Source organism: Rhinolophus sinicus, chromosome 16 (assembly GCF_057876585.1).
Source record: "Rhinolophus sinicus isolate RSI-liver-muscle chromosome 16, RSI-T2T, whole genome shotgun sequence".
Taxonomy (NCBI): Eukaryota; Metazoa; Chordata; class Mammalia; order Chiroptera; family Rhinolophidae; genus Rhinolophus; species Rhinolophus sinicus.
The window spans coordinates 19,740,270-19,763,554 of record NC_142516.1 but is presented as its reverse complement, the minus strand read 5'-3'; the positions used below and the strand labels follow the sequence as shown (position 1 = coordinate 19,763,554).

General features: G+C 39.5%; 1 protein-coding gene across 1 annotated transcript in view; it reads left to right on the top strand.

Moving 5' to 3' along the window:
• Positions 1 to 7,480: 7,480 nt before the first annotated feature.
• UGCG (UDP-glucose ceramide glucosyltransferase) overlaps positions 7,481 to 23,285 on the top strand; it is a 34,709-nt gene continuing 18,904 nt past the window's right edge. The window contains exon 1 of the mRNA XM_019749553.3: positions 7,481 to 8,003. Within this exon, the coding sequence (XP_019605112.1) occupies positions 7,906 to 8,003 (98 nt within the window). The 5' untranslated portion in view covers positions 7,481 to 7,905. The remainder of the gene's footprint in view (positions 8,004 to 23,285) is intronic.

The following is a 23,285-nucleotide window of genomic DNA, read 5'->3' as shown; positions in this document are numbered from 1 at the left end:
CATGTACAAATATATGGCCACTAAGCTCATGAAAATATGCTCAACATGTGCCTTAATCCATTCAGGCTGCTAAAACAAAATGTCACAGACTAGGGGGCTTATACACAATAGAAATTTATTTCTCACAGTTCTAGAGGCTGGGAAGTTCAAGATCAAGGTGCCAGCATGGTTGTGTTCTGGTGAGAACCTTCTTCAGGGTTCATGACTGGTACTCTCTGACTGTGACCTCACATGGTAGAAGGGGCTAGGGGGCATGTGGGGTTTCCTTTATAAGAACACTAACCCCTGCTTACCTCCCAAAGACCCCACTTCCTAATAACATCACATTTGGGTGTTAGGAATTTCCAACATATGAAATTTTTTTTGGGGGGGGTCACAAACATTCAAACCATAGCAACATCATTAGCCATGAAACAAATGAAATCAAAATCATGAGCTACCACTTCACACTTACTAGGATGGCTATAACAAGTTTTGGTATGGATGTGGAGAAACGGGAACCCACATACATTGCTGGTGGGGTTGTGAAATGGTGCAACCACTTTAGAGAAGAGTCTGGTAGTTCCTCAAAAGGTTATAATAAAGTTACCATACAACTCAGCTCTTGTAGGTTTATACTCGAGAAATAAAAATATATGTCTACATAAAATCTGTATGTGAATTCTCATAAGAGCGTTATTCATAATATGTAAAGAATGGAAACAATCCAAATCCAACTCAATTGATGAATGGATAAACAAAATGTAGTATATCTTATACAATGAAATATTGTTTGGCCATAAAAAAGGAATGGTACTGATACATTCTACAACGTGGATGAACCTTGAACACATTAGGCTGTGAAAGAAGGTAATCACAGGAGGCCACATATTGTGTAATTCTATTTTTGTGAAATGCCCAGGATAGTAAATCTGTAGAGACAGAAATTAAATTAGTAGTTGCCATGGGCTGGGAGGGAGAGGTGGAGGTGGGGAATGACTGCTAATGGGTGTGGGATTTCTTTTTGCAGTGATGAGAATGTTATGAAGGTAAGTGGTAATAGTTGCTCAACAAGTATACACTCACTGAATTGTGTACTTTAAAAGAGTGAATTTTATGGTGATTATACCTCAATAAAGCTGTTATTTAAAAAAAAATCACAAAAGCTGAAAGAGGTTAACTGGGATCTTTCACAGTTAAGACTGTCTAGAAATTTTCCATTGTTTTGGAAAACATCAGTGTAATGGGTATGTGCTTATCTCTCCAATTCTGTCTCCTCCATCCATTGTATAGCTGCCGTGACGTTTGCGAGTGAGTATCCTTGCTCCCAGCTTCATTGGGTCATGATTTGACCATTCTAGTCTTCCTTGCCATGCCCTAAGCCAGTTAACGAACGGCATCAAGGGTATTCCAATTAGGAAAAAAAAGCTTAAGATTTTTGTTAGGTGGTCGTGAATAACTAACACATGTTCTCTCTTCCTGCATGTGAAGGGAAAACCATGAGGTACGGGTAACCGTTAGCAGCCGTCTTACAACCATGACAGAAACCAGCTTGAAGACAAAACTGACACATAGAAAAGGAAAGAGCCGAGATGATTTCAGAAAAATGGAGCAAGAGCCCTGATTGAAACTTGCCTGATTCCTGTGTCCTTTAAATAGTGTGTGACCATCTGACTCATTTGCCTAGGACAGCCTCCATTTATAACAGTTCTCCTACCGTGTTAATAGTGCCCCCTTTCTTTCTCAAAAGTGTCCTGATTTAGATAATCATTTATATGGTCACACTCCCTATAACTGGATTTTCAATTACATATCCCTTAACTTAACAGTGAACCAAGGCCACTGTTTCTCAAATTGTGTCCATTCAGACTTTTCTGACTCTCCCAGCATGCTCCTGCAGATTGCTCGGTTGTTTAAAATACTTAGATTCAAAAAGTAACCACAGAAGACATCCTGCTTTCCTCTCACCCTTTACCTGGTAATCTCTTCCTCTTGCTTCAGGACCCAGCACTTCTCCATGAAGTCTTTCTCAGCTTTCCTAAAGAAAAGTAATCATTCCCAACTCCCAAACAATTCTCTTCAAACCTCTTGAACATAACATTGCATCACAATGATCTGTTTTTGTGTTTATCTTTCATAGCCAACCGTGAACTTCTCCTGAAAAAAGATTATATCATGTTGTCTGTATCCAAAGCACGAGAACAATGTGCTCCTGGAAGATGGTTTCTTTTGATATTTTTTGAGGAGTAAAGGAAAAGAAATAACTGGATAGGAAAGCCACTCATTCGTTTCCTTTGTTATCTTGACAGTCTGTTCAAATAATTTTGCTCAGTATTTTCCATTGTATAGTGACTAACCATTAATGATGGCTTCCAACATCAAATGATCTCAAAATAATTAAAATAGGCAATAGAATTTAGGGATGAGCTTAGTATAGGAAAAGTCCCAATAGTTGTTTCCTTGAATTACACAATGGACTGTTTTATGTTTCTTCACATTTGAGATAACACTTCAAATTTATACCTGTAATTAAATAAAGGCTTGAAAATAATCTGATATGATTTCTGAACCATAAAAGTACTAGACTGGATGGAGGACTCATCTTCTTCAATTTATTGTTAGTTTGCTACTTAATCATGCAAATATTACTTTTTTTTAAAACCAATTCTGAGCTAAAAAAAAATATTGTCATCTAAACTAGACTCTTGAAAACTTTGCCCTTTGTTAATCCTGATATCCTGGTGCATTTTATTCTGAGTATTTTAAAAAGTGTTTATTACCAAAAATAATATTAGCACTTATCCAATATCACTGTTTCTTACATGTCAGAGCCTCCATGTGTATCTAAATACCTTTTTAATCACATTCTTTGCTTGTGTAGAATATTTTATTTCAAGGCCTGACATTAATTTTTCTCATGGAATAAAAGTATCTTTGATTGTCCTTTACTATTTAATTATATTCTTTATATTTTATACAATTGTAATCTAACTGCATTTGTTTCTAATTGACTAAACCAGTTATGTTAGCAAGAAGATGATTTCTATAGGATACTCTGATTTATGTAATAAACAAAAATTGTAAAATGCCATGTTTCTGCCTCAGACTGATTTTCTAAACAATCCTTATAAGTATAGTTAATTTTATTTTTATAGATAAAAGCAGTGCAGGGAGAAATGGAGGAAACAAAAATTAGTGATCTAGATGAAATTAAAATGGATGACCTCTCTCAATTATGGAATAATGATAAAACTTTGATTGAATTTTCATTTACCTAGAACTGTTCTAAGTAGTTTACGTATGTTAACTGTAGTCCTCACAACACAGGTCATATAGCTAGTAAATGGTACAACTGGGATTCAAACCCAGCCTGTTTGATGTTCGCAGTGTCTGTGCTTAACCAATAGTCTACACTGTATCTTAAAACAAAGCCTTCTTAAGATAGAAAGTATTCTGTAGAGATCCTAAATTCAGGAGATCCAGGTTATCTCAACAGCCTTTGTTCCTTAGTAAAAGTGAAATTCACACTTTAATTAGAGTGTCATTATTACTGTGAAATAATACAAAAAAGAAACAGATTACATTGACATTCTCCTATTTTTAAAAAAGTCTTCTACTTGTTGTTTACTCTCTTAGATGAATTATTCTGAAGTGACTCTATATTTTATGGAATTCCTCTTAACTGAAGCAAAAGATGTAAAAGGAAAGAGGAAGGTGTTTAAATTGCCAGTGCATCTTAGCATAAAACATATGGTCTCATTTTAACATATTATTCTATGTCTCAGATGGTGAAATAGACTTATACAGAACATTGGTTACCAATCTTAACACTAAAGCAAGTTTACTTTGCAATCTAAACTTTGATTTCTTCTATGTTTCGTTTAAATTAACTTAATATTGTACTTACTTGTATAAAGAGCATTGGCTTTGGAGTCCGACAGACCTGGGTCCAAACTCCACCTCCCTCACTTATCAGATGTATCACCTGGGTAGTTAAGTTAATCTTTTTGGCTTCCAATGATATATTTCATGACTTTTGTGAAAATCAATATTTTAAAAATTTGCCTGGTACAAAGCTTATGTCCTTGTGTTCAATAGATATTAGAGTCTCAGTCTCTCTCTCTCTCTCTCTCCAATAAACTTACCAAGTTTGTTTACACATACAGCCTAGGTGAAAGTTTTAACATTATAAACTGTAATAAATTAAATTGAGTCATAAATATCTAAAAAGAAAGAATTTCAAAAACATTTGAAAAAAATATTTACACGGGCCATACATATTTGGACATATTTTAAATTTAGCTTCCTTTAAGAATGAACATTAATGGTTCAACTTAGCACACTATGGAGTAAAACAAAATTAAATATGAAATTTGAAAAGAAAAATGAGCATGAAGTAAAACATTTTAATTAGTCATTTGGATATGAGTTAGCAAGACAGCTGAGAATGAAATGAACTCTAGTGAACTCTGGGCACTCCTCTGGACCACACCTATACACACTATACCAGTAAAGGTTTATCAAGATGAGCTGAACTGACAATTTGCCTGGAACCTTTGTGCATTTGAAGGCTATTAACAGTAACATAGTATCTGAGGATCTGAAGGTTCTTTACAAAGTTATCATTTCATGGGTAACAAAACTAACATAAATTTAAGCATCTGATCTGGTAAGTAGGTAAGGCATTTTTCTACTCATTTCAAACATGATTACGGGAAAATAGGACAAGTATTAAATAGCTTCTTTTGGCATTAACACTACAAATTTCAGATCAGTTCTAACTTTGTTTTTGAAATTCCAAATTCACCCAATTTCTGGAAGATCTCCTTTTTTTTTTTAAAACCTTCGTTTTACAAAAGTTTTCCTAGTGCTAAACATTTACAATATGCCTGTCTTCTAAAAATAACAACACATTAACCATAGGGAACTGAATTGTGATCTTTAAAACATTAATATATGAAAGATTCTTTATAACAATGACAAAAATGGACACTATGTCCTATGTTGACATAAAAATTTGCTGTTGACTGTCAAGCAGAGCATCAGCTTTGCAGTAGGTCTTCAGGTTGTGATTAGGTGAACTAATACATAGTTACTCTCACTCACTCTGTGATCTAATTTTGTAAGATGAAAGAGGGGGTATGATAGTTAATGTGTATTTTTTCCACAAGAGAAACCCTTTTTTAAGTATGTGCAAACAAAGGAGAAGGTTGAGCCATTTTTCCAGTGACTCTTCTCAATGTAGATTATTTATTCACTCGTTCAACAAATATTACTATTTGAGTGCCTAGAAGGTGCAAACCCCTGGGATTTAATGACAAACTAGTTGCTCTCACTTATTCAGACACATAACATTTCCAGTAATGTTTCTTTTAGCAGAGCACACACTATTTTTTTAAATAGACTTTATTTTTTAGAGCAGTTGTCGGTTCACAGCAAAATCGAGCAGCAAGTACAGAGAATTCCTATATATACCCCTTGCCCCAACCCATGCACAGCCTCCCCACAACTATCAACATCCTGCACGAGTGGTACTTTTGTTACAGTTGATGAACCTACATTGAAACATTATTATGACCCAAAGTCCATAATTTACATTAGGGTTCACTCTTGGTGGTGTACATTCTATAGGTTTTGACAAATGTATAATACATGTATCCACCATTATAGTACAACACAGAATAGTTTCACTGCCTTAAAAATCCTCTGTGATTTGCCTATTCATCCCTCCCCTTTCCCTACTGGAAACCACTGATCTTTTTAAAAATATGTTTCTTCACCTTTCTATGGCCTCAGTCAAACTGCAAAAAATCCTTTGTTGGAAGGCTCAAAAAACATTTTGGGGAAATGCAGAATATAACAAAATGCTTCAATTGACCAATTAATGTAGTTCATCAAATCTAAGAGGATGTTAATTGTAAAATACATTATTTATATGTGATTAAGAAAAACCACCTACCAATTAATTGTAAGATGTCACTGACTGTGTGAAATTCATTTCCATTTCAGAAATCTTAAAATGTGTTCAAGTTTTTTAAAAGTATGTCTTAGAATTGATTAACTACAACAGTGATGTTTTAAAATTTCCATTTGTAATGTTATTTCTATGTTAATAAATTATCCTGCTATAACTTTAACCAGTAACTCTCAACAATGAAGTTTGGTTTCTAAGCACTGTTCTTTCTCACTGACATTAAAGCAGACAAAACAAACCATACAGCAAATCCAGGATTGGTTCTCAATGCGGACATTAAACTCTTTCCTGATTGTAGTTTATAATTTAACCGCAGATTGAGGTATTCTCATTCTATCAATATTAACTATAATAAATTGCAATGATAAAATAAACAACTTTTCAAAACTGCATTCAATTCTAAAATCTCTCAAAGGGTCATGGATTATTTAAAAGGAAATCATTTGAAATAATAAACATTGTTTCAACATAAAACAATCGAGAAACAATACAAACTCATCCAGGCTAAAGAAAAAACAGAAACATTTAGTACTAGAATAAAACATCTCTCTAGACTGATTTTAAATTAAGACAAACACTAAGTTACCTTACTATCCAATGTGCCACTTCTTTCCTTTTTAGAGCACTGTTACTATGCACTTGTGTAATTAAATATTTTCTAGTAGCAAGACACATTTAAAAAGGAACAAAAGAACAGTGAAATTAATTGAATAACTTATTTAATTTAACCCAACATAACAAAAATATTGTTTCAACATGTAATCAATATAAAATTGATTACCGAGATGGCCTTAGACCTCCAGTATATGGTATACACTCCCAGCACATGTCAGTACGGTCACATTTCAAGCGCTCAATAGCCACGTATGGCTACCCTATTAGGAAGTAGTCTTAGGGGAGTTCAATAGTAACTGATTCTTTACATGCTGAGTTTGAGAATTTTTTGTATTACATGCAGTCTCTAACGCGCTTAGAGATCTGCGAGGCACCGGAGGTTATTTTACTGCCAAATCCGTTGTGATCCAGGATTCCACAACACTAAATCCAATGAGGGGGTTAGGCGATGGGAAACCCTTGCGCCCAAGAACGTGGCCTGGAGGAGGGCCTAAGCCGCTTGGGGCAATGCCCCGCGGAGAGGCTGCGGACACAGCATGGGAAGGTGGATTACAGACAAATCCGGCAGCCGTCTGGCACCCCATGTCTTTCTGGAGCGCTGTGGAACCCCAGAGCCGGACAGAAGGAAAGCGGCCTCCGAGTCGGACACAAGGTCACGTCCCGCAGCCGCTGCCACCAGGGCTGCAATGCTGGCTGCCCGGGCGCCTCGGCCCGACGCCGAGAGGTAGGCGGCGGCGGGACACCGGAGCCTGGGTTAACACCCGGCGGGCGTCCAACAAGCGAAGCTGCCCAGGGGCGCGCGACGGTGACGCAGCGGGCGCGAGGGCGGCAGAGTGGGCGGAGAGGAGCGGCGCGCCCCACCTCTCAGAGGGGCGGACGCCGCAGTTGCGGAGGGCGGGGACCGACAGGGGCGGGGCGCGCCGGGGACTCGGGGCGCAAGCCGCCGGTTTCGATTAGTGCGCGGAGCTGCGGCGGCGGAGCAGGGAGCTGAGCTACGCGGCGCAGAGCCCCGCAGCGAGGTGGTGGGGCGGCGGGGGCGCGGGCGCTCAAAGTCCGGCTGGCGGCCGCAAAGGTGTGGAGAGGCGAGCCCGAACGCGGAGCCACGGCCGCCCAGACCACCCAGCCCGGCCACCGCAGCGCCTGCAGTCGCGAGCGCGCCCAGGACTGCGCGCGGGCGGGGGCGCGCAGGCCCTGCCCGCCCCTTCCGTCCCCACCCCACTCCGCCCCTTCCTCTCCCCACCTTCCTCTCCCCTCCTGCGCCCCCGCGCCGGGCGCCTACCCTGTTCCCCGGCGGGAGCGCTGTCCGTGGCGGCGGCCGGAGCGGGCCGGGCCGGGGGATGGCGCTGCTGGACCTGGCCCTGGAGGGAATGGCCGTCTTCGGGTTCGTCCTCTTCTTGGTGCTGTGGCTGATGCATTTCATGGCCATCATCTACACGTGAGTGAGGGGCAGCTGGCGGTGCCCGTAGCGGGAGTTGGGGCCTCAGGGATAAGCGAGGATGGGAGGGATTGCGCTTTGGAGGGGATTGGGCTCGGGTGGGGGTGGAGAAAGCTAATTCGCAGGCTGTTTCCCCCATTCCCTCTCCCCTTGGACCAACTGGGGCGGGGGTCCTTGGGTGGGAAAAGTGGCGAGTGAGGGGGTTTCTGGGCTGCGGGTGACTGCACAGCCGGGGATCGGGGACTACGCTCTTTTTATGTGTCGCGCGGAAGGTTGCTTTCTTGGTTTGATTGTGTTGGGGGAATTCGTGTGATTTCTCATCTGGGCCACGATGTATGATGTATTTTTCTCTCTTTACTCTTGACCTGGGCCACGTTTCTATTGTGATGATAATCGTTTCCACTCTTCTAAGAGGTGCACACCGCGACCTGGAAACCTCTCTGTGGATTTTCTTCCTGGAAATGCTCTATGCCCTTTAGATAGGTGTGAAGCACCTGTCCGCTTTGAAAAATGTCCACCAAACCTCCGAGGTCTTACAGCCTTGAGTTCTGTCGCTTGTACATTCCAGTGTGGTTTTCTTTCCTTGTTTTCCTAATTTCTTATTTATTGTCTAGTTTGAATTTGTGTTGCGTTTCCCCTCCCCCTTTTCATTATTAATTTAACAAATACTTCTTGAGGTCGCCTAGTGCCATTCACTGGGGACCGTGGTGAGCAGGACAATTCCTGTCCTCAGAGTCCTTACATTCCAGAAGGGAGAGACAGATAGATATCCGAATAAGGTTATACCGATAGTGATAAAGTCCATGAATAAAATTAAACAGGATGACGGGATGAGTAATGACACGGGGTATGTGGCTAGTTTTGATAGTTCAGTTGTTTAAACGTATTTGAAGTGAAATCAGCCTTCATAAAGAAATGAAAGAAATTACGTAGAGCACTTAACTGATCGGGATTCACTGGTTTTTTAGCCTTAAAAAAAAGTGCTACATGCTAATCTTTACCACCACCATCTAGAATAGCTTATACGTTAGTAGAGGAGAAGAGAAGAACTTTAAGAAATTAATTATTTCTTTTTATTTTATTTAAAAAGTTTTTTTCACTTTTTACTCCAGAGAAAGTGTGCTTTTCCTTTTGAAAATGTTGCATTTTATTAGTATAATGTGGCATTTCCTGGTACTGGAGAAAGATGTTATTACATTGTACAAGACACACTGATAATTCTTTGAAGATGAAAGAAAACATGCCACTTGGATATTGTTGATATTAGTTTTTGGAGTTTGTGAGCTGTAGTCACTGAACACATTTCTGGAGTTTATTTTAAATATGTGAGTTCTTAAAAAATAATTTTGTTACTTTCTCCAATCATAAAATAAGAAATGCTTCCCATATAAGGAATTTAAATAATACAGAGGAATAAGGAAGAAACTCCATTACATGTCAACCTTTTGTGACTATCCTTCCAATTATATTTATGTGTAAGTGTGAGAGGGGAGGGGAGGAGGAAGGAAGGAAAGAGAAACGGATCTTGTGATTATTGTTCTGTAACCTGCTTTTAAAATTCATCTATTTAATAAATGCTTTTTGAGAAGCTCTTTTGTACAAGGCACTGTTCTAGGTGCTGGAAATAAGATTGAAGAGCAAGGCATCCAGGGCCCCTGCTCACAGTGGAGCTTCCATGTAAAATATCATGACTATTTTTTCATGTTATTGTGTGATTTCTGCATCACTTTTAATAGATGCTTGGCATTTTCATTTTTAAGATACTAATACATGTTCATTGTTATTGATGAGCATTTAGGTTGTTCCCAGTTTATCAAGATTACAAACAACACTGATGAATTCATATGCATATATCTTTAAGAGATGACCTCCTTAGTTTACGTTTATGAAAGGTATTATTGGGCAGGAAGTGGTGCACATTTTAAACTTTGATACATACTGCTCTATAGGAAGGTTGTATCTATTCATAGTCCTAGTAACATGGTATGATGGTCCCATTTTCCTCTAAGTATCAGGATTTTTACTGTTTTCTGGGTTGTTGGTTTTTTTTCCATTGCTTTAATTACTAGTTCCATTGAACACTTTTCATATATTTATATGTTAATTGCATTTCATTGTAAATTACATACTCATATCATTTGCCTGTGCTGCAATCTATTGCAGCATTGATCTTTTTGATATGAAGATTTTTTGTGTGACACAATTTTTTTCCCAGTTTGGGTTTTTTTTTGTTTTTTAGTATTTTTAGTTTTCTTAGCTTTGTTTTCACATTTTACCCTTTACTGTACTCAATATTTTATTTTGTTATATGATGAGATCTAGAGTCTTAATTTTAGGTTCACCTAAATAGCCACTTTTTCCAAAATCATCTATTGAATGGTTATTTGATTATTGCACAGTTTTGAAATACTACATTATAGACTGAATTTTTCTATATACTTGGGGGTATGTTTCAAGGCTCCCAATACTGTTTCATTGTTCTCATCCGGTATACACTATTTTAATTAATGAAGTTTTATTTACCTAATTACTGGTGAGGCAAGCCTCTCATTATTTTGCAAACTTTTTTGGCTTTTTGCACATTTTTACTGAAAGATGAACTTAGAATCTTTTTACTCAGATTAATCTTGTGGGGTTTTTTTGTTTGTTTGTTTTTAAAGATTTTATTGGGGAAGGGGAACAGGACTTTATTGGGGAACAGGGTGTACTTCCAGGACTTTTTTCCAAGTCAAGTTGTTGTCCTTTCAGTCTTGGTTGTGGAGGGTTCCATTCAGCTTCAAGTTGTGCTTTCAATCTTAGTTGTGGAGGGCGCAGCTCAGCTCCAGGTCCAGTTGCCATTGCTAGTTGCAGGGGGCGCAGCCCACCATCCCTTGAGGGATTCGAACCGGCAACCTTGTGGTTGAGAGCCCGCGCTCCAACCAACTGAGCCATCTGGTAGGCAGCTCAGCTCAAGGTGCCGTGTTCAATCTTAGTTGCAGGGGGCGGAGCCCACCATCCCTTGCGGGAGTTGAGGAATGAACTGGCAACCTTGTGGTTGAGAGCCCACTGGCCCATGTGGGAATCGAACTGGCAGCCTTCGGCGTTAGCAGCACAGAGCTTCAACCGCCTGAGCCACCGGGCCGGCCCTGGGGTGTTTTTTTTTAATTGCCATTTTTAAATTTATGGTTCAATTTGGAGAAAATTGACTTCTTTCAGCATAAGACCGTGATATATCTGCTTCTCTCTATTTTATATACCTATATATAATGGTAAAGTCACACTTCTTTAATTAAAATTAACATCAGTGATGTAGCCTAATATTCCGAGTAACCATCTGGGAGTATTTAGACTTGAAACAAGTCCAGAATTGTTTTAAGTTACTTAGTTTGTGCTTAATGATAAACAGCAAAGTTTTCTTAGAACACTTGTTTCTGAGAATAATGCAAACATTTAGTTAAGATGCTATAGAGAGGCTCTGTTTTCTAATGCCCCACGGAGTTACTTTTTTTTATTGATAGTAACAGGATCCGGTAAAGTTATGTGGAAATAGAATAAAGAAAATGCAATTCGTTTATAACAGATTATAATGACTAGCCAATTAAAGGAATCTTGTAAATAACCTTTCTCAAATGGATAACTGAACATAAAGCAAATAATCAACAGCTTCATTTTTGTATCAATTATCTTACCTTTTTTTTTTTGGTTAAGTTCTTTCTTCTGGTCCCACATTCAAAATTATTTACATGTTTGATTTGATTTCTTTCTTATGGAAGTAAAGACACTTCCCAGTTTAATTTGAGTTGTTCTTAAGCAGAGAGCTAAGTTTTTTCCCCTCTCCCTCTCTTTGCTGTATTTAGTAAAATTGCAAATTTGATATCTCAACATTTTGACAAGCAAGGTTAAAGAACATTGGCAACAATATTTTGGTTAAAATACTGTGTTAAGCATTCTGTATTTTACTGAAGAATATATTTTCTGAACACGTGTTCTATGTCCTGTCAAATTCTTTTGAAATAAGATAAAGAAAGTATCAATAAATTGAAATAAATCAATACTCTCCAAATCTTGTGTTTGCAGCTGGTTGAAATGAAGCCTATTTTCAAAAACTTAGATGGCTCCATATCTGGTTTTCAGATAATGGAGCACAATCTGTGAGCGCCTAATTGGTAAAAAATGTTTAAGAAATACAAATATTGTAGTAAAATTGCTGAGAAAAACTAAAAAAATTTTTAAACCTATTTTTTAAAATTAAATGCAGAATGTAATAGTATGTAGTTAACTTATTATCTCTTCTTAAAATGAGATGAAGATCTAACTAAGTGTTGACCTGTATTGAAAAATGGAGCTGAATGTGATTAATACGATGAACGATTCTTATGCAGTGAAATTATTTGTTCTGATATCACAAATGTCTTATAATTCCTATAAGCCTGCATTTTTTTAATGAGGTAATTTATAAACTAGAAAATCATTTTCAATATTTTGAAACTATCTCTATTCATTGGTGTGTCTACCGACTACTTTGCTCCGTTCTAATTTTATTCATTGGTGTGTCTACCGACTACTTTGCTCCTTTCTAATTTTAACATTGAACTGATGCTTAGTCATTTCATAACATATTTTAGGTGATAGACATTTGTGGGATTTCTGCCTATAATGTTAAAGGAAATACTCAGATTAGAGCATTTGAAAGTCAAGGCTCTTATTCCCAAGATTTCTTATTTCCTAAAAATAACTAATGATTATAGCCTCAGTAGGCAGATTTGGTTAAGTGATCTTTTTGAGTTTTTCTTTTTTGAGAGCTAGTGTGGTTTGATAGCTTGGGGGCTGCAGTGAAATCATGTAAGAGCCTGGAACCAGTTTTCTTCCCTTTTTAGCCCTTAAGGAGCCATATTGCTGGATGATAAGGGTATCTAAACAATACACTTTCCATTTTTCTCCTCCATCTTCATTCTTTTTCTCCTCTCTTCCCCGTTTTTCCCCTCAGATAATCGTATTTTCCCCCTCTGTACATAATGTCCTAATGTTTAGTATTAGGCACTATCTTTTTTATTAATTAACTGAAGCTGCCAGGCCTGTGTGGAAATTCATTTTCTGTCTGAATATTAACTACCCTCTAGTAAACCAGAGGTCCATTTCCTAGAAATTTTTTCAATTTAATTCTGTTTTATCTAACTTTTCTAGTATAGCAATGTTTATACCTGCTGCACAGCTTTTGAATGGAATTTAAGTACTCATAGTAGCAGGCTGTGATAAACTACCTGTCAGAAAATAATTGTTTTTAATGTAAACTTCAGCATTTTGAATATTGTTTTTAGATAGTATGATTTTTGCCTTAACTTCATTAACACATTGGTGTTCTGAGCCTTAGTGGAATGTAAATTGAGAGATTCTTTTCTGGGTTTAGTTCTGAGGATGCACTTGGTGGACTTTGGTCGGATGTTAATCTGTCCAGGTCATTGCTGCCAGGACCACTCTTTGGTGAATGAAGGAGGCAGCTGACCCCTTTAACCTGAGCCTGAGGAGCTACCGAGTTGGACTATAGTGTGACAGCTTTAAAAAGCAAAATGAAAATCGAAATTCAGGGTTAATATTCAGGATGTGGCTTCATCATCCCTCTCTTTTCCTACATCACTTGTTTAGTATAACTTATCTCTACCCCAGAGGGCTGAAACTATCTCTAAGCACTGGTAACCCTGCCTACAGCCTTGTTCCCTTTCTACTTTATTTTGCTTATTGTAGCCTTATCCTGCTGGAGCACTAATCTTAGATCATGTGCTTAAAATCTTACCATGGTTCCCCATTGCCTTCAGGTTAAAATTCAAACTCCTTAACAAGATAGGTATCTTTCTCTAGATGCTGAGCCATCCCCTTGTACCTGTATCTTCGGCAACATTGAATTACTGGCATTCCATCGAATATGCAGTGTACTTTTAGAATTGTTTCCTTCCTTTTCTTTTTACTTTCCCTCTCTCCTTCTCTCCCTTCCTTTTTGTTTAACTCCTACTCATTCAAGTTAATTTTAGAATTAAGCTCCTTACTGGGTTAGGCCCCCCTCCTCTTGTGTTCTTCCCCATAGTACCTTGAATTTACCCATCTAAATTATAAATGTATGTTCAGTTTTCTCTTTTTTCCCAATTAGATCGTAAGCTTTTGAGGGTAAGGTTAATCTTATTTATTGTTGTAGCTCCAGTGTCCACTAGGCACTCAGTTATTGATTGTTGAATAAATGATCTTTGATTTTTTTTCAGTAGTAATGGTGGATTTTTGCTTATTCATTAATTCAGTGTCAGTTACCTATTGTGATTTGCGGTAAATGGTCAGAATTTGGGATGCTCTGGACTTGAATGAATTTTATTGGACCAAATGGAATCTTTATCTCACTTTCCTATTAATTGCCAGTTGAAATAGAAAGGGCTGTATCAGTAACATGTTTACCTCAAAATATGAATTTTCCCCTCAAGGCGTTCCGAAGGGAATGCCTGTCTTACTATCAATAATCTTTACACTTAAATCTGTCCCAGAACCCAGTGCTATCCTGAGTTGGTTGACATACAAATCATAACATGTGTCCCCTACTTTTCTTTCATCCACAGAATTTTATTTTATATACAAAATAGTATAATTTAAACATTACATTTGGCTTTAAAAGGGTAGCCTTAGGGAATTGTGTAGAATGCTCTATTTTTCCATACACTAGGGCTACCTATTATTATCAAAGGGTTAATGAGTTGGGGTGAGGTTTTTTTGGGGGGTGGGTGGGACAAAATTAATAAAGATCTCCTATTTGTTTTCTATGGTGATGGAATCTTTTATATTCTGTAGTATATAAGTAGTCTGTTGTCCAGTGGAAGTAGTTTGTGTTTTCCTACAAAGTCAGCTCACTATTGGTTATTGTGTGTTCTCTGGGGAATCTTGTGTCTGCAGAGTTCACGTTGCACCAGAAGGTATGCTTTGTGTTCTGATGAAGCCCCTCGTGATGCAATCCCATTTTGTAAAAGATACGTGATATATGGAAGTCACATTAATATGAGGCAGACTGATCATAAACACACAGTAACAGCCTTCCAGGGCATAATCATAAGTAACAACAATAGAAGCCTTGAATCGTTGGAAACTGTTGGAGTGGACTATGTGAAGTAAAGGGCCTGCTGCTATAGCAGTCAACCTAATTTTACATGAAATATTAACAAGCTTGGTGGCATGCAGCAGAGATAAATTCCTAGAGTCAGATAAGTTGGTTCTACTGAATCACACAGCAGAACTATAATCACACAGCACAACCTGGGGCTGTTAAACAAGGTGATCTTTGCCCTCAAGGAATCCATAGTCTCCCCTAGAAGCCTGGAGCGAGATTCCTGTGCCTCACTTCTGGGAGATGTAGCACTGTGTTAAGGTTGCTGCAAAGGCTGCTGCCTCTGACTGGAGGGGAAGAGTATCGCCCGCCCTCTTTCTGAGGGGTTTCCCTTCATGCCAGACTTCCTTCCTGCTAAAAACTCAGCTAGAATACATTTAAAAACTGTACAACCATTAAATAAACGGAGTGAGTGGGGGTTGTGCTAAAAGGTTAGAAGGATAAAACAAGCTAAAATGATGAAATAGACAATAAGTTTTAGAGACCGAGATGTTAAATAAAGAAATCAGCTAAGAAAAAAAAAGACCATGCCATCAGTTCAAAAGTTGAAAACCCTCATGATGAGAGGCAACAAGGATTCCTCAAGCTAAAGCAGCTATGAAGTCCAGCAGAACCCCTGCATCATTTCTTACCATCACGTGGAGTTCTTTGAACTGTTCCCTGAATAGATGTCCTTCTAGCTCACCACAGAAAGCAGGACCCTGAAGGCCTCTGTCTCTTGCCTGTGTTGTGATTCATCCTTTCTGACCTTTTGGACTTACATTACTCGGAGAAAGCACCCCAGATGGCATACCTGCACTCGTGTTCCCTGTCCCTGCTGCTGGCAGGTACAGCTCTGCAGCAATGTGCTGTGAACACCTCCCCCTCCCTGTCCATGACGGTGACATGCCTTAATTATATGAATAGGACCCACCCCCCCCCCGTGACTCTAGCTCCTGATTTAAAGTTTAATTTAGAAGAAATAATTCCTCAGGAAAATGACACATGTTGAAATTTTACTGTTGTTTTCTACCTTCCCATAATTGCTCATTTACGTTTCAGGATCATTTTACTCTTTAAAAAGGAAACAAACCAAAACCATTGAGTAGCCAAATAGGAGGTTCATTCCTTTTATACCCGCTGTGTTCCTGAAAATGTGACAAAATCACATTTCTAAAAATCCAGTGGACGTACCTGTTCAGTGGGAGGTTCTGTTTCAAGAGAACTAAGGGTCTTATTAAAATCCCAAATTATGGGCTCCTGCTGGTCCTGACGCTTGGGACATGCTGCCACTGATGAAGAGCTTCTCAGGTGTTAGGGATTGTGGGGTGGGGCCTTCCCTCTGGCTAGAGTGGCAAGGGAAGTGGATAGAGGGCCTTGTGATCGGCTCTGGAGACCGCTAGGTATGGTGACTTCATGGTCAGCACAACAGAATAGAGTCTTTCCTGGGATCCCTCAAAACATCTTCATTTTAGAAAGTGATATCATTTGGATTACATAGTAACCAGTAGGTACTTTGTACATTGTCCCTGTTACTTTGTACACTGTATCTATTATTTCGTACATTGACCTGTGGAAATTATCTTACCTTTGCCTCTCAGCTCTGGGGGTGACGGCCTCGCCCTCTAGCAGAGCCAAGTGAAGGGGGAATTCTTGTGGCTGCAGAAGCTAACATTTTGAGTCAGGCTCTGCAGATAGAGGAATTAAGTAAGAGAAGCCAGGACTATGCAGTGGCTCTGCCCAACTGAGAGCCCATCTCATAGTTTAAAAGGAAAGTTCAGCTGAAAAACAATAAGAGGTCATTTTCAGTGGATGATAAGCTGTGATATTTAATGTTGTGCACTCTCATACTTGCTTTTTTTTTTTTTAAAAAGATTTTATTGGGGAAGGGGAACAGGACTTCATTGGGGAACAGTGTGCACTTCCAGGCGTTTTCCCCAAGTCAAGTTGTGGTCCTTTCAGTCTTAGTTGTGGAGGGCACAGCTCAGCTCCAGGTCTAATTGCCGTTGCTAGTTGCAGGGGGTGGAGTCCACCATCCCTTGTGGGAGTTGAGGAATCGAACTGGCAACCTTGTGGTTGAGAGCCCGTGCTCCAACCAACTGAGCCATTCGGGAGGCAGCTCAGCTCAAGGTGCCGTGTTCAATCTTAGTTGCAGGGGGCGCTGCCCACCATCCCTTGCGGGGACTCGAGACGTTGAACCGGCAACCTTGTGGTGGAGAGCCCACTGGCTCATGTGGGAATCGAACCGGCAGTCTTTGGAGTTAGAAGCACGGAGCTCTAACCACCTGAGCCAACGGTCCGGCCCATACTTGCATTGTTTTTACATTTTGGATGATGTCTTTAGAACTTTAAATTTGTTCCTAAATATTGGGTGTAATTTTAACTTTGAATATAATTTTATCCTAAATATTGGATATAATTTAAACTTTGTATTAAATGGGTTTATGGCATGTTTTTACTGTTTTTACTATGATTTGGGACTTTTGATTATTCCCCTTCCACCCTTAAACCCTTTTTAACACATGACTTTTTTTGTTTTTTATTTTTTAACCAAACATATTAGGCCATTTAACCAAATATTAGGCCATTTAAATAATGGCCTAATATTTAAATATATATATGAATCTTTAAATATATGAATTTCTAGTTCTTTCTCCCCCCCCCCTTGTTCCGCTCCCCTCCAACTCTGGTTCAAGCCATTATTTCTCAGTCTTGTTGTGTAAGACACAGCTCCCTGGCCCATGCTGGTATTATGAGCCTTGCGCTACCCCCAGCTGAGGCAGTGGGTTGGCCGCTCACGGCAGCTCTCGCCGCCTTGCTGCTGGCCGCACATGGTAGCCCGTGGCAGACACGGCAGCCCACTGGCCGACTTCCAGCTGCTCACGGCAGCCCAGCTCCAGGGAGAGCTGTTGTTGACAGTCTTGGCTGTAGAGGGCGCAGCTCACTGGCCCAAGTGGGAATCAAACCGGCAACCTTGGCGTTAGGAACACAGCGCTCCAGCCTGAGCCAAAGGGCTGGCCCAAATTTCTAGTTCTTTCATTTTGGTGTATAAGTCTCATTAAAGTTCAACACCTCTAAATCTCTTATCAGAACCATGGTAATTCAGTGAAGTTACATTTGGTGGAAGATGTCCTTAAATTAGCAGAGTTTTTAAAATTACCAATAAAAGGTATCATTTGAATGTTCACTTTGTGGCCGAAAGTCATCTATTTTTCACAACTACTTTATGACATAGGTACTGTTATCCACACTTTATAAAAAGAAAAGAAAAAGGAAAAAAAAAAAAAGAAGAAAAAGAAAAAGAAAAAAAAACTTGAGATGAAGAAATGACTTGGTCGTGAATAGCATAGCTGGGAAGCTGGTATAGAAATCCAGGCAGCCTGCAGCCAGCCCAGGCTCTTCAATCAGTATGGGGATCACTCCAGTTGCTATGACTCTTAAGTTTCTGATCATTGGCAACATTTACATTACTATGGAGAGGAGCCCCTGCTCATTCTCTCCTATTAATACAACTCTCCCCATTCTCACACCGCTTGTATTGCTCCTTCACAGGCTTCTTGGTTTTCAATTCAGCCCATAACTGCTGATCTTTCTACGAGTTTCCACCTCAGTCCTTTTCTGTTTTTACAGTAATCTAGTCTTCCTAAATCCAAGGTTCTCAACTTTGACTGCAGTTTGGAATTAACGGGAGGGATTTAAAAAAAAATAAAAAAATACCGCTGCCTGAGTCTCCACCGTAGAGATTCTGATTGACTTGGTCTGGGCATCCTGATTTTTTTGTGTTTTTTTTTTAACTCCCCAAGCGATTTTCCTGTGCAGTCAAGGTTGAGAACAACCTCCTTAGGCTGTTTATCCATAGTTGTGGCCACTACCTTCTCTACCTCGTGGCCTCATTTAATTTTCCATCTAACCCAGAACTCACAGTTCATCACTTCATTATCTTGCCCCGTGCCTTCCCTCATCTCTGTCTGCCCTGTTATCCTGAACCCCTCTCATAATTAATAGCTTTTCAACTTTCAAAATCCTGCAAAGGGTAATCACACAGCCATGTGGATTAGGACTAGTACGCATTCATGGTCTCAGATCTCAGCTAAGCCCACAGTACTATCTGGCAGTTCTTAGTTTCTATATTTAGCTCTGTCACCCTTCCTGGCAGAACCTCTTCCAAACTTTCACCACTCTACCCTCATGCTTGTCAGATTACCGTAACGCCTACTTCACACTATGGATCCTAATATGTCGTTAATTATTTTTAATCTTCTCTGGCTATACCCTTTCACTAGCTCTTTTCCCTTAACCATATACACTCAAGTATTAAACGTTGAAAATAATTCAAAATGAAACTGAAAACCCATTCTCCATCTGGTTAGTCTTTGGTCTTTTCACGCACTGTCAGGTTTTAGGAGAAACTACTGTTTATTCATTGTTATCACATCTTACCTCCATTCATGTACTTCTTAGCCTGTTCATATCTTTTTACTGCTGCCTAAAGTGCTCTTGCGGTCACCAAGTACACATTCTAGTGGACATTTCAGTCTAGTGGGCATTTCAGTTCTCATCTTGACCTCTTGATAGCATTCAACGTTCTTTCTTGAACCCTTTCAAAAAAGTTAACAGCACAGCCAGATACACCTTCTGTGACTTTACTTTCTTTCTTCCTGGCTATCTTCCCACTTCTCTGGTCACTCACTCGCTCTTAGTCTCCTTCGTGCGTTACTGGTTCTGTAATACTAATTACATTGATTTGTGGCCACTTGCTGATGGCATGTTCTACCCGGGAGAGCTCATGTATTTACCAAACTAGATGGCTCCCGTATTTTTATCCCTAGACTAACCATACCTTCTGAGCTCTATGTGTCTAACCCTTTGTTTATTTACTCTTCATTTACTCAATGTTTTAAAAAACTAAGGACATATTATGTACCATTGTTTTGCTGGACCCTGGGGAATTTATAGTCTGTAGTGTGTCTTCAAGTGTGGTTCACTGCGAGCCAGCGTCAGAATCATTTGGGAGGTTTATAAAAATGCATATTCGTAGGCTCTGCAACTGGTCCATTAAGTTATGGTTTCTACCTATGGGCATTATGTATACCAAATGTTGCAAAACAGTAGTCTGCTGGATAAAAGACATTGCTACTTGAGGTCTTACGAGTAACTTTAAAGTTAGTATGTTACAAATAAAGCTCATCGCTCTCTCCCATCTCTTGTGCCCAGGTTTTAGGAAAGGCTCCACTGGTCACCTGAACCCTAACCTAGGAGTCAGCCATGTGCCCTCCCATTCTCCACCCCCCTCATTGCCCATTGGCCAAACCCCATGAATTCTGAATTCTTACTTTCTTCTTTTCATTTCCTTTGCTAACTTCTGCTAACTCTTTAGTTTGTGCGCCTTTTTCTTTTGCACCTTTATAATATTTTCCTTTACCTTCCATCTCCCTGCCTCTACTTTATTCTCCTAACTTCTATAAATACAAAGGTGAACCTCGTCCCTTCCTTATAGTCTTTCATGGTGGTTTCTTGCCTACGGGATGAGCTACGAGCCTTTTCAACCTTGTCAGTGAAGTCAAGGAAGAGTTTATAGCAGAGATGAGTCTTAAAAAGCAGTGCCTCTCAAGCTTGGATGTGCCTATGAATCACCTGGAGATCGTTTTAAAATGCAGATTCTGTTTCAGTAGTTGTGGGGCTGGGGCCCAAGATTCTGAATTTCTAGCAAGCTTCCAGGTGATGCCATGCTGCTGGGCAGTGGACCACACTTGGAGTATGAGAGTCTTAGAGGAACACCTCCTAGGAAATGTTACATAAACAGTTTCATTATAGTTTGTATCACATTGCGTTTGCAGAGGCTTATACAAGTTGCTTGTGAATCGGGTGTCCTGTACACGTGTGAGAACCACTTCTCCTAGTCTAAACACATGGAAATGCCGTAATTATTACACACGCACATGTGCCCATGGCATGAAAATAATAAAGGAAAATCTCCAGGTCCCAGAAATGAAGAGGGAGTGCAGAGCAGTGAGTTGGCCTTGGCTGCTAATTTTAATCCCAGTGACAGTTCTAGGTTGGTTTCCAATTGTTGATTTTTGTCCTCGTTATTGGTTATGTTTTCCTGGTTCTTTACATGCCTGGTAATTTTCTATTAGGTACCAGACATTTTGCATTTACCTTTGCTGTGTGCTGGATATTTTTGTATTTCTGGACTTTCAACTCCATCTCTTCAATTCAGGGGATTCTGCTGGGTACTGCCTGGGTTTCTCTTCCCTGTGCCATGGCCTGGAAAGTGTCTCAAAGCAGTAAGCTGCAGCAATTGGAGGACTCACCTCACTTGTTTTCCAAGTTTCAGGAATCACTGCCCCTCTTTACCAGATGTTCAGTGTCTTAAAAACCATCATTTCCTATATTTTGTATGACGTTTAAAAATGTTTCAGGTGTGAGATTAAATCCAGTCCCTGTCTCTTCATCTTGTCCAAAAGTTGAAGTCCTGGGGGTGGGGGGTGGGGTTGGAGGGGAGAGGAGAAGCCAGGGGTTTTGATACTTATGTAGGGACAGAGACAAGACAGCAGACTGTTTGTAATGGCCAAACCCTGGAAACAACCCAAGTGTCTATCAACAGAAAGGAGATAAAGGGTGGCATATTAATACAAGGAATACTGTGCTGTAATGAGAGTGAATGAGCTATAGCTAAATGTAACCACATAGATGAATCTCAAACATGATGTGAAGTAAAAGAAACCAGACTTAAAAAAGTACATCCTATGAAATTCCATTTAGATCAAATTTTAAAACCGGCAAAACTACTGCATGGTGTTAAGCCAGGATAGTGGTTACCCTTGGGGGGAGTAAGTAGAAGGAGACATGCAGGGGTTCTGGTGATAACTGTTTTTAGATCTGGGTACTGGTTACATAAGTGTTTCTCTTTGAGAAAATTCACTGAGCTGTACACTTATATGTAACTTTACTATAGGTATGTTACCCATCAACTAAAAGTACTCCCTCGCCTCAAAAAAAAAAAAAAAATCAGGTCTGTAAGTCAAATGCCTGATAGGAAGATAGAACTAGATTCCCAGTCTAGAACCCAAAACTGAGAAACTTCTGTTCCCAGTATTCTAGAAGAAAGCAAGTCACCAGGCTAAGGGTAGAAATGGGCACCCATGAGAAATCCTGTGCAATGTGTGCATGCAGTCAGCTCAAGTTCACACTGTTTATATAATGCAGAAAATCATGACCTGAGATATTTAAATTAGAAACAGTCTCGAAACCAGTACACCTGGTAGGTAGGACCCTGGCCCACTCTGAGGACTCTACCTCTTAAGCCACTTTTGAGCCACCAGACATGCTACTATATCATCAGTTCTCTTCACCATAAACCTGGAGTGGACTTCAGGTGAGTCAGAATGAGTCAGAATGAGTCTTTGATAAAATACTGCATTCTTTTTTTATTTATTTATTTTTATTTTTATTGGGGAACAGTGTGTTTCTCCAGGGCCCATCAGCTCCAAGTCGTTGTCCTTCAATCTAGTTGTGGAGGGCGCAGCTCACTGGCCCATGTGGGAATTGAACCAGCAACTTGGGTGTTATGAGCACTGCGCTCTAAACGACTGAGCCCACTGACAGCCCCAAAATACTGCATTCTTGATATGAAAAGCTCTTCAAAAGATAGGAGGCATATCTGTATTAGCATTTAAAGTAAAATGTCTTAACAAAGAAGGGGAAGAAGGGAGAAATAGGATCAGCACTTGAGTGTTTTCGCACTGTTGAAATTGTTCTTGTTTTTAATCTAAGGCTGTGCCAAATGCAGTGTGTCCGTGAGCTGGGTTTCTCTGTGATGGGTCATCAACCTCATGTGCGTGTTTTGATACTGTTTAATGATCATACAGTGGGACCAAGAGATAAAGATTCCTGGGATTGTAGGCCTTCTCATTCTGTCCTTCATGTCTCATACTCTTTCACAATTTCAGTGTGATTGCCTCTCATCCTGTCTGCACTGCATTCTAGATAATTTCCTCAAACCTAGTTCCATTCTTCAGTTCTCTTTTAAACTGTGTATATGCAATTTTCTGTTTTACCTGTGTATTGAGTTTTAATGTCAGTGATTGTAATGTTCATTTCTAGACATTGTGTGATTCTTCTTATGTATTCGTGGTCACATGTGATGGTCTCATTCCATCTCTTGGGTTTTGTTCTACTAACACTCG